The 16,621-nt window shown below is 36.2% G+C and overlaps 1 protein-coding gene across 1 annotated transcript in view; it reads left to right on the top strand.

Annotated features, from left to right (window-relative positions):
* Positions 1-16,621, top strand: part of DDC (dopa decarboxylase) — a 140,458-nt gene that overhangs the window by 43,169 nt on the left and 80,668 nt on the right. The window contains exons 3-6 of the mRNA XM_074198287.1: positions 3,313-3,426; positions 4,742-4,861; positions 8,267-8,401; positions 14,085-14,228. Of these exons, the coding sequence (XP_074054388.1) occupies positions 3,313-3,426; positions 4,742-4,861; positions 8,267-8,401; positions 14,085-14,228 (513 nt within the window). The remainder of the gene's footprint in view (positions 1-3,312; positions 3,427-4,741; positions 4,862-8,266; positions 8,402-14,084; positions 14,229-16,621) is intronic.

Raw genomic sequence — 16,621 nt, 5'->3', positions numbered from 1 at the left:
CTCATAGGGTAACTCAGTTCTAATCATCAACAATTAATTTTATCAAATGAGTTTGCATCCTCAGTAGTAATGGACTACATGGTTTAAATATATTTGGAGGTTTGAATTCCAACTTTTCCATTTCTTACCTGAGTGACCTTTAATAATTTATTCAAATCTCTGGATATCAGTTTTTACAATTCCTCTCAATGAACAGACTGAAATGCATCAGGTCTAATGTCTCTTCCAGATCTACATATTATGTTCCTAATATTTACAATTTTATGTAGCTTTCCTTTTCTGAGTATGTCTCTTGTTTCTTCAATTAGACCTAAGATCCTTGTGGACAAGGACTATCTTATCCATCTTTTTTATTCCCCACAGTGCCTTGTAAATAGCAAGCAAACTATAAATGCAAATTGACAGATTAGGTAAACACTCAACCCATTTCCACTAGTATAAAAACAACCCAAAACTCATGTCTACTGGGGCTTTGTTATTAGTGTTTACTTTATAATCTGCATGTCAGTTTGTGTGTGTATGTATGTGGATATGTGAAGGTTCTGATGTGTCAGCATTATGACTTCAGAATGCAATCTATATATGATAAAAATCTAGGGATTTAAGGCTTAAAGAGGTTTGATGACTTGACCAGGGTCACAGAGCTGTCAGAGGTAGGATCTGAATCAATGTCTTCTTATTTCCAAGCCCAGCACACCATCTGATGATACCTCACTTCTTGCTTTGTTCTCTCTGTCCTAGACAGATTAATAAAATGAATAATTACATATGTATATTATATACATATGTAAATATTGTAGAAAAGAAGAGGATTGTACAAGAAACTGCAAATTTTCATCACATGTAGATAGTTTTCCTTTTTGAGAATATTAAAAATTCATGAGGTAATTTTCAAAATTGCAATTTACTTTTCTGCAATTCCTTCTGGTCTTGCTTCTGTATGCCTCCCTTTGAAAGGGAATAGGGATAGAAGCCTTGCCCCTTCCTCCAATCTATTTTGTACATTATTATCCAAATAATCCTTTTTTTTTTTTGCAAGGCAATGGGGTTTAAGTGGCTTGCCCAAGGCCACACAGCTAGGTAATTATTAAGTGTCTGAGGCTGGATTTGAACTCAGGTACTCCTGACTTCAGGGCCAGTGCTCTATCCACTGCACCACCTAGCCACCCCACTGTGCAAGTAATCTTGTTCCTATACAACTCTTAGCAAAACAGTCTCCTGCTCAGAACTTTCTAAAGCCTTATTATTGTCTAATGATAAATTTTTACACCTCAAAAGGCCAAGAAGGGATTAATGACAAATTTTTAAATCCTTTCTCAAGCCCAATATTCAAGGTCTGTCTTAATCAGGTACATTCTACCTCTCCAGGCTTGTCATACCTAACTCCCCACCAAGTTTATTTTGGATAGCCTGCATTACTTAACTATCTCTCAAATGCAACCTGTCACAATAAAGAGTATTGGATTTGGATTAGAGGATTTGAGTTAAAATCAGTTCTTTCAAGTTTAGTAGTCTAATTAATAGTTGTATGATAATGGGCAAATCATTTAAATTCTCTTTGTTTCAGTTTTCTCAGCCATAAGATGAAGGTCAATCATAAAATGACCTTCAGAGAATTCAAATCCAGGTCTTATGACTCTAGACCATTGTATAAAGTCATCTCTGAGTGCCTACAAGAAGCAACACTCAGTCTTCAGCCTGCCAAGGTCACATTGAACTGTTTTTAATACAATATTTGCCTCTTTCTTCCACTTCCTTACCCTCTTCAGTCCTTTCTATACATGACAGACTGATTGATCGTGGCACTCCATTATTAAAAACAAGAGTGTTGATATCAATTAACAAATGAAGTCTGAACCTTGCAGGAATATAGATTTAGAGTTGGAAGCAACCTAAAAAGACAATTAGTCCGTCTTTCTCGTTTTATAGATTAGAAACAAAGCGGGGAAAAAGCAACTCATCTAAAGTCTCATAGCTTGTAAGTGTCTAAAACAGAATTTGAATCCAGGACTTCCTGACTAGAAGTTCACTGCTAGGCTGTGTATTTTTGTATTCAAACTTCCCTAATTCCACATGATTTGTGCTAAAGGATACTAAGTGCTGAGTTGAAAAGAAAAAATGATTATTTTCAGTTAGAATGCCCAAGGAAGATATCACAAAGGGGATGAGTAAAGGAGTATGAGTAGGTCCATTTAAAGAATACATTTAAATAGAATATTTTGAATTAAGACTAGAAAGGAATGTCTTTCTGTGGAGTTCAGTTCTGACTGTGCACTTTATTAGGTGGGCAATGGGGAGTCACTAAAGGGTTCTGAGCACAGTAATGAGACATCCAAGTTATAACTTGGGAAGATTTATCTTCCTTGCACTGTGAAAGACTGGTTGGGGGTCGCTTAATACTTAGAGGTTTTGCTTATAGAATGTAAGTATAATTGATAAGGCAATTGGCTCATAAAGTATACATTGCCCTTATGCAGTTAGAACCTCCTTAACAATACATATTTTAGTAGGTAGGACTAAGATCCAACTCAAATGCCACCTCTTTCAGGAACTTTTTTCTTTATTTGCTTCAGTTACTAATTTCCCTTTGCCCTTTAGTTCACTTTCTGTTATCTCTTATGTGACCTATATTATTTATCTCTGAAAATGGAAATTTATCTCCAAAAATTATTTATGAAAAAAAGAATACAGACTGCCTCACTTTGTATTTGTACTCCCAATATTTAGCTGTTTCTGGAACCATATAGAAGTCTAACAGAGGTTCATTTTGACTGATTTGATTTATTAGAGAGACCAAGCTATAGGTAAAGAAACAAGTTAGAAGATTTTTTTTTCCTGGGAGAGAAGTGTTAAGATTCCAAAGCAGGGTGCTTGTAAGTGGCAATATAAAAGACATAATAACAATAATTTGTTATTTGGTCTTTTTTCAGTCGTGTCTAATTTTCGTGAACCCATTTGAGGTGTCTTGGCAGAGATAGTGAAATGATTTGCCATTTCCTTCGTCAGCTCACTTTCCAGATGAGGAACTGAGGCAAAAACGGTGAAGTGACTTCCCCAGGTCACACAATCAGTACGTGTCCAGATTTGCATTCAGGAAGACAATGCCCAGCACTATCTCTAGAGTGCCATCTAATGTTACATATTTCATCTCACTTTATCTTCACAACAAATCTGTTATATTTGAGGTAACTGAGACTGAGAGGGCTTCCCAGAGTTATCCAGCTAAGTCAACCCAAGTGAATAGAAAAGCTTGTTTTAAATTGTTCTTCCTTGGACTGATTACAATTAAATAGTTTGTTTTCTCCCTTGCAGGTAACTCATTGGCACAGTCCCTACTTCTTTGCTTATTTCCCCACAGCCAGTTCATATCCAGCAATGTTGGCCGACATGTTATCAGGTGCCATAGGCTGCATTGGCTTTTCTTGGGTAAGTGCATTCCTGAGTAATAAGTGTCTATGCTAAGTTGGATATGGCTCTTGGTCTAAGAGAGAGGGTGCCAGCTGCTTCTTCTAACAGAACATTAAAAAAATGTTAAAGTCTATTTTTGCCTTACTTAAGTAGACCTTGGAACTTTACCATATCACTTTGCTCAGGCTATTTGTCACAGGATTGGAAAATCATATAGAAGAGGGTTTCTTAACCTGGAGTCCATGGACCCCTTGACTGTGGACAGATTTGAGAGAACCTATGAATTTGGATGAGAAAAACATTCTTTATCTCAATAGAGTTGGGTTTCCTTTATGGAATTATTGTTTTATTTTAGGTAATTAAAAATGTTACTCTGAGAAAGAATCCATAGACTTTACCAGATTGCCAAAAGACAACTTAATAGAAAAGGGTTAAGAATCCCTACCTTACAACCAAGTCCTTTTCTTACTTCTGTAAGCCTCCTTCAATGAGGTTCAAGGGTCTAGTCAGCTAAGAGTAAACTGATTCTATGGCAGCTGTAGGGGTTTGTTTTTTCTGGAGAATATCTTATTATCCATTTTACAACTATTTTTATTATGCAAAATATTGCTTGATAAGTGCATTAGCTACAGAAAAAAAAATTGTGTGCAGTCCACTGTGGATGACTGTTACTAATAGGAGGCACCAGGAAGGCTTTATGAAGGAATAACATTTCATATGGGCTTTAAAGATAAAATGGTAGTTCAACAAGGCCAAGAGAGAAAATGATGGTATTTTCAGCAAAGAATGAGGAAAGGTATGGAAGGAGTATATTTAGGGAATAGAGTATAGTTAAATTTGACTGAGTATGCGAGGAACGCAATTTGATATAAAGCTGGAAAGGGAGAGTGGTACCATCCCTTAAAATTCCTTGAATGACAGGCAAAGGATTTTATTCTTGCCCTCTTGCTCTTGATAGGAAGAAAGATTTATGGGAAGTGAAGGTTTATTTAGATGTAGTTCTTTTCCTTAAACAGAAATTGCAGTTTCATTGGAAAAGCCTTCTGGTAACTTGGGAACTAAATAAACCAACTTTTCTCTCATTCCTCTTGCATGTATATAGTCTTTCCCCTTCCATGTGAAATCTTTGAAACTGAAGACATCAGATTATTTCCCAGTTAAATAATCTCATTTTCAAGCCTGGGATGTGGATTGATAATATCAAAATTATGGGGAAAAAAAGCAAAAGTTCAATGAAAAAAACAGGAAAGTAAATTATTGAGTACTGTTCATCATAAGTTTACAAATGGCTGACTGGATTTCTGGTTAATGTTTTCCCCTTTTATCATAATAGGTTGCAAGTCCCGCTTGCACTGAGCTCGAGACTGTTATGTTGGACTGGCTGGGGAAGATGATCAATCTGCCTGAAGCATTTTTAGCAGGAAAAGATGGAGAAGGGGGAGGAGTGATTCAGGTATGCTGAAGGTGGGAGGCTGTAACTGCCTGGATTTCAGGATTCTAAACTTCTGATTTTTAGTAATGGAAAAAAGAAACATTGCCCCTTTTTTCTTTTAGAAAGTTAATAAAAATCAATAAGGCATATAAACATAAGAAATAAATATGTCACATTTACATAGGAAGATACAATTGAATCCCCATAAGGACAGACACTTTTATATTGTTTAGTAATGAGAAATATTTCACTGATATCACTGGAGTCAACTGAATGATATCTTTTTGCAATTAATCAATATTAAAATAATATTCAGTAATAAAAATTTTTGTGGGCAGCTAGTTACATAGTGGATAGAGGACATAGGTCAGGATTCGGGAAGACCTGAGTTCAAATTTGACCCCAGATAATTACTAGTTGTGTGTCCTTGTCCAAATCACTTGAACTCTGTTTGCCTCAGGTCATCATCTGTAAAATAAATATAATAATAGCACCTACCTTACAGAGTTGTTGTGAGGATAACATGAGGTAATAATCATAAAATATCCAGCATAATGTTCAAGGTCTTCCTTTATAGTAAGGGCTCAAATTAAAAAAAAATCATTAACCTCATTTACTATCAACTACTCTACTTAGCTTCAATTCTATAACTACCATGCGCCCTTAATGGGTACTCTCTGATGGAACCTTTTACTTCCTTTTGTGAATTATATTTCCCTATTAGATTGTAAATTTTTGGAGGGCAAGTACTGTCATAGAGTAGACACTCAGTAAATATTTACTGACTATTGGTTCGTACTTCAATTTCTTCATGGCAAATAAGGGAGTTAGATGAGACCATTTTTGAATTTTTTTCCTGTTTTAATTATATGATCCTTTGTTGATTGCATGACCTTATTGTCTGATATGAAGATGGTCCCAAGAAAAGATCCTTCCCTTTGACATAGCTAGGAAAGAAATCAATTCATAATTTTGAGAAATGTGCTCTTAATGTAAGGAAATGCTTTTACTTGATATTTCAGAAAAGACAATTGGTCAAATCATTCTTCTAGTTAAGAGGATATATATGTTCATAGAACCAAAAAGTAAAAATAAAATCCAAACCTGATCAATGAACAAAACTTTGCTCATGTAGAAATATCGATTTCTCTGAATACGACTAGAAGAATTCATTTTTTAAATCAATTACTAGGATTAGAAATCCTTGAGAAATTAATTTGATTCAAAGTTATAATTTTCAAAAATAATTTGTGTCTGAATATGGTATGAAAAAAGTAAAGAATTTAATGTTTGAGGATTAGGTTCAAATTTCACCTCTCTGGATTACAACTTGTATGACCTTAGGCAAGCACTTAACATGACTGGTCCTGTTTTCTCCTCTATAAAATTCTGGAGTTAAAATAAATGACTGACAAGATTCCTTCTAGTTTAAAATCATTGATCCTATGAATATTTCACTTCCTTGGTCTAAGAAGTCAGCATGGATAGAATCATGTTATGTAAAGCTGTTATTATTAGGGCCTTAGGGAGAACAAGGTTGGGTACATGTCAGTCTGTTGATCTTAAACCTAATCTTGAAAATGGTCTTCACTATGGGCCTGAGCTGCTCTATTTTTGTCCAATGAAATCAAGCAATTAGCCTATTTGTCAGCAGGAAATCTCACCCTTCCAAGCTGACAGGGCTAATTGTCTACAATTTTCAAGACCTAAAAGAAAGCCTGGGTTTGGGGAGAGAGTAGGAAACTGGGCTCCTGCATCTGATGTGACAGTTTGAGATATCGATTCTCATCAAATTGGCGATAACAACCAGAGTGAAGACATAGGAATGGGGGCTGGGGAGAAGACAGACAGTCATTCTTGAGTCAAATACCAAACAATGATTGTGGTTTTGGACAAATGAGGTCTGGGAAAATTGGCTCTTAATTGTGTTTGAAAGCCTGCATGCGGATGTGAAGCCAATTTTCTGTTGTGTGTGAGATGACACTTGAAAAAACCAGAAGATGAAAGAAAATTTGAGTTCGGAGAATCAGCAGATGTGAGCATCAGATCTCACCAATATTTCCTTATGCCTCTTGAGTCCTGTTCACCATGGCAACCCTTGTTTGGCAGTAATAAAGGCAAATGTATCATTACTGATCTCTTAGCATACAGAATAGCTTCCCCCTAACTCTCAAAGAAGGGTTTTTAAAAATGGGACTCATTTTCACACACACACACACACACACACACACACACACACACACACACACACAATCTGAATTTATTCAAACAAACTGGTTGTATTATAAGCCTTTGATATTTTGTTCCTGTTGTGTTGTTGGAAACTTGCTTAATTGTGTGTGTGTGTCTGTATGTTTTAAGTAATCATTGAGGAAGTTGACAGAATCCAAAGGGAAAATCCATAGTAAATTGATAAAATGATTCAAAGACTTCCATCAGAATTTGCTTAAGAGTTCCCTGGGGAATTAGAGAAGAGTATTTACTTATTGGAAGACAAAATAAAGATCTTCAGTGAACAAAGGGTCGCCATTTTATGAGAGACAAGAATAATAAAATGATGCTCTGGATATCAATTTGGTCTTCTCTTCCCTCATTATTCCTTTACCTTTTGTCCATTCTCTTTTTGTTCTGCTTACCATTTACTCTTTCTTCAATTTTCTTTCAGCAACTAGTCTCTCATTTATCCTTTCATAACTTCTTCCTCCTGCCATTTGTTTCTAGAAATGTGATTTTTTAAGATAAATCTTTATTGATTCCAATTTCCCCTCTGACTGTACCCAGCTTATGGCCCTTTTAGTCATCTTTCTTTGGAGATCAAAGTGTTTCAGAATGTCTTGTTCCAACCAAGATTATTTTCTTTTTTTAGTGGGTTTTTTTTAAGTGTATGTTTTCATTTACATCACTGTAACAATTGTTTTATATTGTTCTACTTCCTCCCCTTTCCCCTACTAACTCTCAGTTCTCTTGGAGTTTGGGGCCAATAGTTGAGAGTAATCTATATCTACTTTATTATTTGATTTAAGCTCTCATGATAAGTATATCCTATTCAGAAATAAAGGAATGAGGGTCTTATAAAACACATGAAAAAAATCTTGTTTATTTTACAAATATTCTAGGAATTTTTTCTTACTCCTTCCCTCATATACACATTAGAATTCATTTAATAGTAGATATGCCTTTCTGGACATAAGAGACAAGAAGTTCTGTATTAAAATACCACCCCAGATACTTACTAGCTGTGTGACCATAGGCAAGTCACTGAAATGCCCTATACCCGAGTTTCCTCATCTTTAGAATGAGGGAGTTGGACTTGGTGACTACTAAGGCCTCTTCCAGCTCTAGATCCATGTTCCTTTGATCAAATTCTAGCTTTAGCTTCTTCCATTTCCAGTCTCTTCATTTAATCCTCTTTTTTTTTGACCATAGGGAAGTGCCAGTGAAGCTACCTTGGTTACCCTACTTGCTGCCAGAACCAAAGTGATCCGGCAGCTACAGGCCAAGTCTCCAGAACTGACCGAGGCAGTCATCATGGACAAGCTGGTGGCCTACACATCCGATCAAGTGAGTCCACCTGAGCAGGTCACAACTCCTGCCAAGAAACATTTTAATATCATGTAGCTTTAAAGTTTGATTTGGTGAAATTTGGAGAAATAAAACAAGGCAAAACAAAACAACAAACAAGACTTTTCACCTAGTGAAACAATCTTAGGTCCCAAAAAGAGCATACTCTTAGAGCTGGAAAAGACCTTCAGAACCATTTGTTTCAACTCCTCTATTTTGCAGACAAAAAAAAAGCTGAGGTCCAGATGAAGTGATTTGCTCATTTGCCTAGGTGGTGAGTGACAGAACTGGAATTAAACTCAGGTCCTTGAAAACTAGGTTCTGCCCACTTTCAGTAGTCTACTGTTATAGAATGTAACTCCATTAATTTCCATAGCGGAATCTAAACTACTTGAGGAAAGAGACATTTTTGATTTCTTGCCTTTGCATCTCCAGTGCTTGGCATGTTGCAAGCACTTTAGTACATGTTGGATAGATTTAAAAGAACATCTGATTTGGATTTGGAGGGGTCTTGAGGGGCTGGGTTCCAATTTCAGCTCTGCTACTTAGTACGGATGTTATCTTTGGCAAATTGTTTCTCTTGTATGGGCCCTCCCTCAGGAGACAGCTTCTATCAGTGGTGCCAAACTCAAATAGAAATGAATCCCAGAAGCATATTGACTTAGAAAACTCAAATTAACAACAACTCTGTTTTATTATATCTTAATTTATTTTGTCAAATATTGCCCCCAATTATATTTTAATCTAGTCTGGACCCATGAAAGATTTCCCCTGAGTTTAAGGTCTCTCCCTGCTCTTGATCTATGATGTGTGTGCCCCCTTGAAGGAAGGAATTCTTGGGACGTCAAAAGGTCAAATTAAAACATGAAACATAATCCCTGGCAGATCTTGAATATTCCACTTATCGTTTAATCTGTAATTGTCAGGCTATTGTGCTTTTTGGTGATGAAATGTTGACTTCAAATTCTTCATAATAGGAAATGTGTTTCTATGCAACGATTGTATTTTGTATACTAGTTAATAACAATAGCCAACATTCATATAGAGCTTATTTGTATATACATATGTGTGTATAGATATATGAAGGGCAGTTAGATGGCTCAGTGGATAGAGCACTGGCCTTGGAGTCAGGAGGAGCCAAGTTCAAATCCAGAGTCAAACATTTACTAGCTGTGTGACCTTGGGCAAATCACTTAGTCCTGACTGCCCCTTCAGGGCCATCTCTAGTCATCTTGATTCATATCTGGTCACTGAACCCAGATGGCTCTGGAGGAGAAAGTGAGGCTTTAGCACAGACCTCTCACTCAAATCCAATTCATGTATTTGTCATGGCATCACACCCTGATGTCATGGTCTTCTTCAAGAATGAAGGACAAATATATATATATGTATATCACTGTGCTATTTACAATTTTAATCTCATTTGATCTTTATACTAACCCTGGGAGGTAGATGTTATTATTACCATCATTTTTCAAATGAGGACATGGAGGTCAACAGGTAAAGTGACTCACCTAGGGTCACAGAGCTGGTATCTGAATTTGAACTCAGGTCATCTTAAATCCAGGTTCAGTGCTCTATCCAAAACTGTTTGGAGTTTGGAATCTAAATAATTAGTGTCTATTATGTGCAAACCATTATGCCTAGAGCTGGGAGAGATATAACATTTAGTTAACCTCATGGAGCTTCCGGTTTATTGGGGAAAACTATACATAGAACACTAAAATAAAGTGAAGAATAATAAGCACATTAAGAAGGCACAAATTATGCCCTGTTGCAGATCTGCGATTGGATCATTGGTTCAATTATTGCTGATTTGGGGTGTGTGAAGGGTGGAACAGCATGGTGCAGTGGAAAGAGAACTGGAAGGATATTCAGAGGACCTGAGTACAAATTTTAATCCTGTCATTTCATTTCTTAGCACTTTGGCTCCCTCATCTTCAAAATTAGGGGGTTTGAACTAGATGACCTTGGAAGGTCCCTTCTGGTTCTAAATCTATGCAAATGGAAGGTATCATGGGGAAGACAAATTTGATAGAGGTCTCAAAGGCCATCCCTCCACTGGAGTTGAGGTATGGATGGAGGACACAATGTCAACAATGACCCAGAGGCAACTCATTGTGAACAGTCCACCATGAGTATAAGAAGTTAGCCCAAGCAGACCATAAAATAACCTAGTCCCCATCAAGATAGAAAGAGCACACATCAATCAACAAGCACCTGTAAAGGATTGCTAAAACACTTATGCACTAAAGTATTGTGTATACAAAGAAAAAATAGTATTTACTATCAAGGAGCTTCCATTCTAATGGGAGAAGTAGCATAGACATACAGAGACATTTAGTGAATTGACATGCAATAAATATTAATTGTCATTAAAGAGAAGATGGGTTGATTCCTCCAATTATAAGTATTCATTTCTTAAAATGCTTCTTAAAATGTTAAAAACTAAAACCTTAAAATTTCTTGAAATTTTCATTAAATCCAAAGTTGAAGAATAAAATTTTCAAGGTAATTTTTGGCAGGCAATCCAAAAAGTTGAGCAAGTGAGGCTTATATCCTCCCAAATTTGCAAATTTAGGAAATGTAGTCACTTAATATGAAAGCAAATGAATAGACTTTTATTCTTCATTTCTAACAATTCATATTCTACCTAAGGGAAATTGATTTCCTTTTTTTCCCATAAATATAATTTAATTTTCAAATGTCATTTGACTGATTTTTGTTTAATTTCATATACTCATTTGTGCAGTGTCAATCAAAAAACATTTATCAAGAATCTATTATTTGGTAGACATTGAGAAAGATAAAAATGCAAATAGACCCTGTTCCCAGGTATCCTACATTTTATTTTTTCTTTCATTCTATCAACAGTACCAGAGGACAATGCTTAATATTTTAAAATATTTTTAAACAATAAAATAACCTAGATATTTTCTGTTAAAATTTTATCTTAGGATGTTTTGTTTTTCCATCCCTCCCTCCCTCTTTCCTTCCTCCCTCCCTCCCTCCCTCCCTTCCTTCCTTCCTTCCTTCCTTCCTTCCTTCCTTCCTTCCTTCCTTCCTTCCTTCCTTCCTTCCTTCCTTCCTTCCTTCCTCCTTTCTTCCTTTACTTCTCCCCTGACCAGACATTCATCCCAAGACCAAAAAAAGTTAAACGACTGAGTCCTCAGCTAGACACCTAACACAGATGACATGGAGAAATGGCAACCAAGGGACAATTTAATATTTTTCCTCAGAAAATAATTAATAGTTGCCAGGTAGATCATGTAATTCTTTAAAAAAAATTTTTTTTTTTTAGTTTTTGCAAGGCAATGGGGTTAAGTGGCTTGCCCAAGGCCACACAGCTAGGTAATTATTAAGTGTCTGAGACCAGATTTGAACCCAGGGACTCCTGACTCCAAGGCTGGTGCTTTATCCACTACGCCACCTAGCCACCCCACGATTATATAATTCTTGAAGAAGTATTGATTCATTTGAATTCACACTATGTAGAGCTCTGGTCAAGAGTCGCTGAATCATCTATTAAGGTCTTCCCTGTCCTTTGCTATCTGCTTGGAAATAGAAAATGACAGCACATTATGTTTAATGAAGGTCAGAGGATTTTCCCTTTGCAAGAAAACTTTACCTTAAGCTACTATTGACCTTTCAAAGTCTATCCATATTGCTCTTGCCTCTTTATATCCACATCTCCCTGTTTAATAATCCTGAGATAAATCAAAGAGCTTATGTGGAAGTGAAAGGACAGTAGCTTAGTGGGAACTACACTTTTGGCATGTATATTGCTGTAGGAGAGAACTAGCGAATTCATTTCATCTCACCTATTCATAGACGACGTAGGAGAAATTTGGAACTAGAGAAGACTTCTATCATTACTTGGTTTTTGTTGGTATCACATAATCACATAAATATTGATGTCTTCCAAGAGCTAAAGAAAGAAAATAGGTGATTTTTTTTTAAACTATGTTCTTGGAGGGGACTGATGTGTTCAGGTATCAATACAAAATTATGCATATTCACAGAAGTATTTACATGATAATGCCACATGAATGACTATAAAATAATGAGATTTATTTTTAAAAGTGCACATTAATACACATTTATGTAGCACTTCCTGTCTATATTGAATAATATTGTGCATAAGGTATGGTAAGTTTTGTAACATTAAATTGGCTATGACCAGATTACACCCCTCAAAAAAAAAACCCAGTGGAAGATAGAGCATAGAAAATTGACTTTGAAGTCAAGACAACTTTGGTCAAATCCCTTCTTTGACACAAAATGCCTGTGTGACCCTAGGAAAGTCACTTACCCTTTCAATGTCCCAAATCTCTAAGTCTATAAATTGCATATAAGGGCCAATTTGATGATATAGTGGAACTGACTAGAGTCAGTTAGACTTGATTTCAAATCCATCCTCAGATACTTTCTAGGTATATGGGCAATTCACTTAACCTCTGCCTGCTTCAGTTTCTCATATATAAAATGAAGGTAATGATAGTATTTACCTTTCAGAGTTATTATGAGGATAAAATGATAATATTTTAAAATTTCTCTGTAAGTATTCAAGCTTCATATAAATGCTAGCCATTCTTCTTAATATTATTAATAATGCATTTTTTTTCCCAGGAGTTTGCAATTTCAAGAGGTCTAGAGTTGTACAATATAAAGTCCCAAAAGTGAAAGTGAACAATTTGGGTTCAGATCTTAACTTTGCCACTTAGCATTTGTATGACTTTGGTCAAGTCATTGAACTCTCTGTGCCTCAGTTTTCTTATCTGTATGATATGATATGATATGATGTGAAATTTTCTGACCTTATGACTTTCAACCTAGGCTCCTATAGATATTGTGACATTTGCCTCCCATTTCTGTCCCTTTGCATTGATCACCCTCATGCAATTCAATTCAACTCAATTCAGGAAACATTTTTTAAGCACCTACTTTCCATGGGCCAGGCTCTATTCGATGTACTAAGGAAACAAATAGAGGCAAAAGACAATTCTAGTCCCCAAGGAACTTCCTGGAATTTTTTTCCCTTCCCTCTCCTCTGTCTCTTCAATTCTCACCTTCAGTACAACCTTTCCTGTACAACACTCCCCACTCCCCAGGATTACTTTGTTTTTACTTTGCATATAGTTTGCATTTGTCTATTTTTACTAGGATATAAGCTCCTTGAAGGCAGAGACTATTTTGTTTTTGCCTATGTGCTTTCTGTGCCTAATACAATACCTGGTGATTTTTGTTATTCAGTCACTCTTCAGTCATGTCTGACTCTTTGCTGCCTCATTTGGGATTTTCTTGTCAAAGAATATTGGTTTGTTATTTCCTTCTCCAGCTCATTTTACAGGTGAGGAAACTGAGGCAAATGGGGTTGAGTGACTTGTCCACTCAACTGTCACACAGCTACTAAGTTTCTGAGATGTTAGGTACTTAAAAAATGCTTGAACAAATAAGGATTTGAAACTGGAAAAACGTAGCATACTTGAAAGATAGAGAGTTTCTCAGAGGTATAAGAAGGAATAGCTTATTTAATACTAAAAATGAATGTATGCTTTGAATTTGGGAACTTGGAAGTATCATGCATTTAGAGTTGGACATATGCTATTATCAGATGTAGCCTAATCATATTTGAAGAGATATCTCAGTTGTTCTAAGTCAAATTTAATATTTTTCATTCTAGTCCCACTCATCTGTGGAAAGGGCTGGATTGATTGGCGGCATAAAGTTAAAAATGATCCCTTCAGATGACAAATTTTCTCTACGAGGTTCAGCCCTACAGAAAATGTTGGATGAAGATAAAGCTGCTGGCCTCATCCCATTCTATGTAAGTTATAATATAGATGAGTTATGCATTTTGAATTATCAGTTGTGGTCTTGAATCTTATGACCTTTGTGAGTTATAAAGAATGGTTGGATCACTTCAAGGTGAGATGAAGACAGCTCAAAAGCAAAGGAGACACGAAAAACAATACAAGCAATGACAGCCCCTACTAAGATGGAAGGGTTTTAGTCATGGGTCCAATTATACACTGTATATCTGGTATCTGAGGACTAGCTAAGTTAAATTCAGAGAAGCTCAGACCCAGGTTCTGAGTATATTTTTTGTGGGGTTTTTTTTTGCACATCAAAAAGACAATTTGCTAGATATTATGATCTGTATTGCTAGAGGGAGGGTTTGCACTGATAATGGAATTCTTAAAAGCATTGAATTATAAATTGTGCATTGTAAGTTGTGCAGTTTGAATTAATTTGAGGGGAAAGTTTGATAGTAGCTCTTGTAAAACCATATTTGAGAGTTTTAATGTGCCCTTGGCTCAATGAGAGGCTCTGATGAGACACATAAGTCAAAAACCAAATAGGTTCTTATGATCAGAGTGGGAGAAAAAGATCTCAGAGGTACACTTTCCAATCTTTTTTTTACTTTATAGATGAGGAAACTGAGGCAGGGAAATTAAGTGATTTGGCCAAGGTTACAGATAGTAAGTGTTAAAGGGAAGATTCAAACTAGTCCCTATATCTTTTTTGTTTTGTGAGTTTCGTAATTTGTCAGAGAGAACGAAGTCAAAACTTTGAAACAAAGTTCTGTAAACTTTAAGGTGATATGTTTATAAAGTCAGTTATTATAATTTTTTGGTATGGGTTATAATTTCATCTGTGTAAGAAACTCTGAGTGAAAGTTTTTTCAATCAAAGCTCATATATTATAATACAGTCTTAAGAGAGTTATCTGGGGCATGGTTACACTGCAAGTGGGTATCAAAGGACAACCAGTATCTATCATTATTGTTGTTATTAATGAAGACAGGTACCAGTATTAGAGGAAGGGCAGGGAAAGGGCATGGGAGAAGAAAAAGAGAAATAAAGAGAGAGATAAACACAAAAAGAAGATACACACACGCAGAAGGAGAAAGAAGGAGGAGGAAAAGGAAGAAGAAAGAAGGAAGAAAGAAGGAAGAAGAAGAAGAAGAAAGAAGGAGGAGGAGGACAAAGAGGGGTAAAGAAGGTGGAAGAGATGGAGGAAGAGGTAAAAAAGGAGAGGAAGAAGAGGAGGAGGAAGTGGTAGAGGAGGAGGAGAAAGAATAAGTAGAGGAGGAAGAGGAAGATGAGGAGGAGAAGGAGAAAGGAGAAAGAGGAGGAGGAGGAGGAGGAAGAAGACAGAAGGAATGAGAAAGAAAAGGAGGAGAAAGGGAATGAGAAAGGGAAAAAAGAGGAGAGAGACAGAGAGAGAGTACAGTATCACAGTGTCTAGGGTGTTCAGAGAGAGAGATAGATAATGTGAGTTAATGTTGAAGGGTAGGTTCTAGATAATCAGGGTAAGGGAGGTGATTCTAGGAATATACGTAATGAATGAAGGTAAAAATCAAGAGGTGGGAAGTTGAGGAATAGACTAGTTGAGTTGCAGAAGAAGGCTGACATTTAGAAGCAGTGGGAGATAGGTTAGAAAGATAATTTCATGCCCTAATTAGGAGGACTCTGGCAGTGTAAGAAATTTGAACTTCATTCTATTAGTACTAGTGAACCATTGAAGATTTCAAGTTAGTGATGTGATCAGTCACCTTGAGGCAGACTAGTCAAGCTGCAGCCTTCTGGATGAAACAGAAGAGAAACACTGGGAGTCACCAGACAAAGATTCTGGAAGTAGGGAAATGAGTCAGGACTCTGCCACTTAGCTTTTTTTCTTTTTTTTGGAATGTTTCTATATTAGTCATGTTGTGAAAGAAGAATCAGAATTAAAGGGAAAAAATGAGAAAAAGAAAAAAGGATAAAACAAGTTTTTAAAAGTGAAAATAGTGTGGTTTTGGTCTGAAGACTAGTAGTTTTGATCTTAGGCAAGTCACTTAACCCCACTGACTTGAAAAAACTTTAAAAAAAAAAGACTAGTTTTTCCTCTGGATGTGGATGACATTTTCCATCACAAGTCTTTTAGAATTGTCTTGGCTCACTAAACTGCTGAGGGGAAGCTAAGTCTATCATAGTTGGTCACTACATAATGTTATTGTTAATGTGTACAATGTTCTCTTGGTTTTTCTGTGTAGTTTTTCTTACAGTAGTTTATGAAAGTGGAGTTGGTTCTGTGTTGAATATGGTCTATATAAAGTGAAGTGGTTTTCTTTTTTTTTTAATTGGTCTACATATATAATTTTCCTGGTGTGAGGAAATTCCCAGTGTGGAAACTCCTGTTAGTACAGATGAGCAACCTTTCAGCATCTTAGAGCTG

The sequence above is a fragment of the Macrotis lagotis genome, chromosome 8 (assembly GCF_037893015.1).
Source record: "Macrotis lagotis isolate mMagLag1 chromosome 8, bilby.v1.9.chrom.fasta, whole genome shotgun sequence".
In the NCBI taxonomy this organism is placed as follows: Eukaryota; Metazoa; Chordata; class Mammalia; order Peramelemorphia; family Peramelidae; genus Macrotis; species Macrotis lagotis.
Note: the sequence above shows the minus strand (reverse complement) of the source record. Positions and strands in the feature narration are given on the sequence as shown.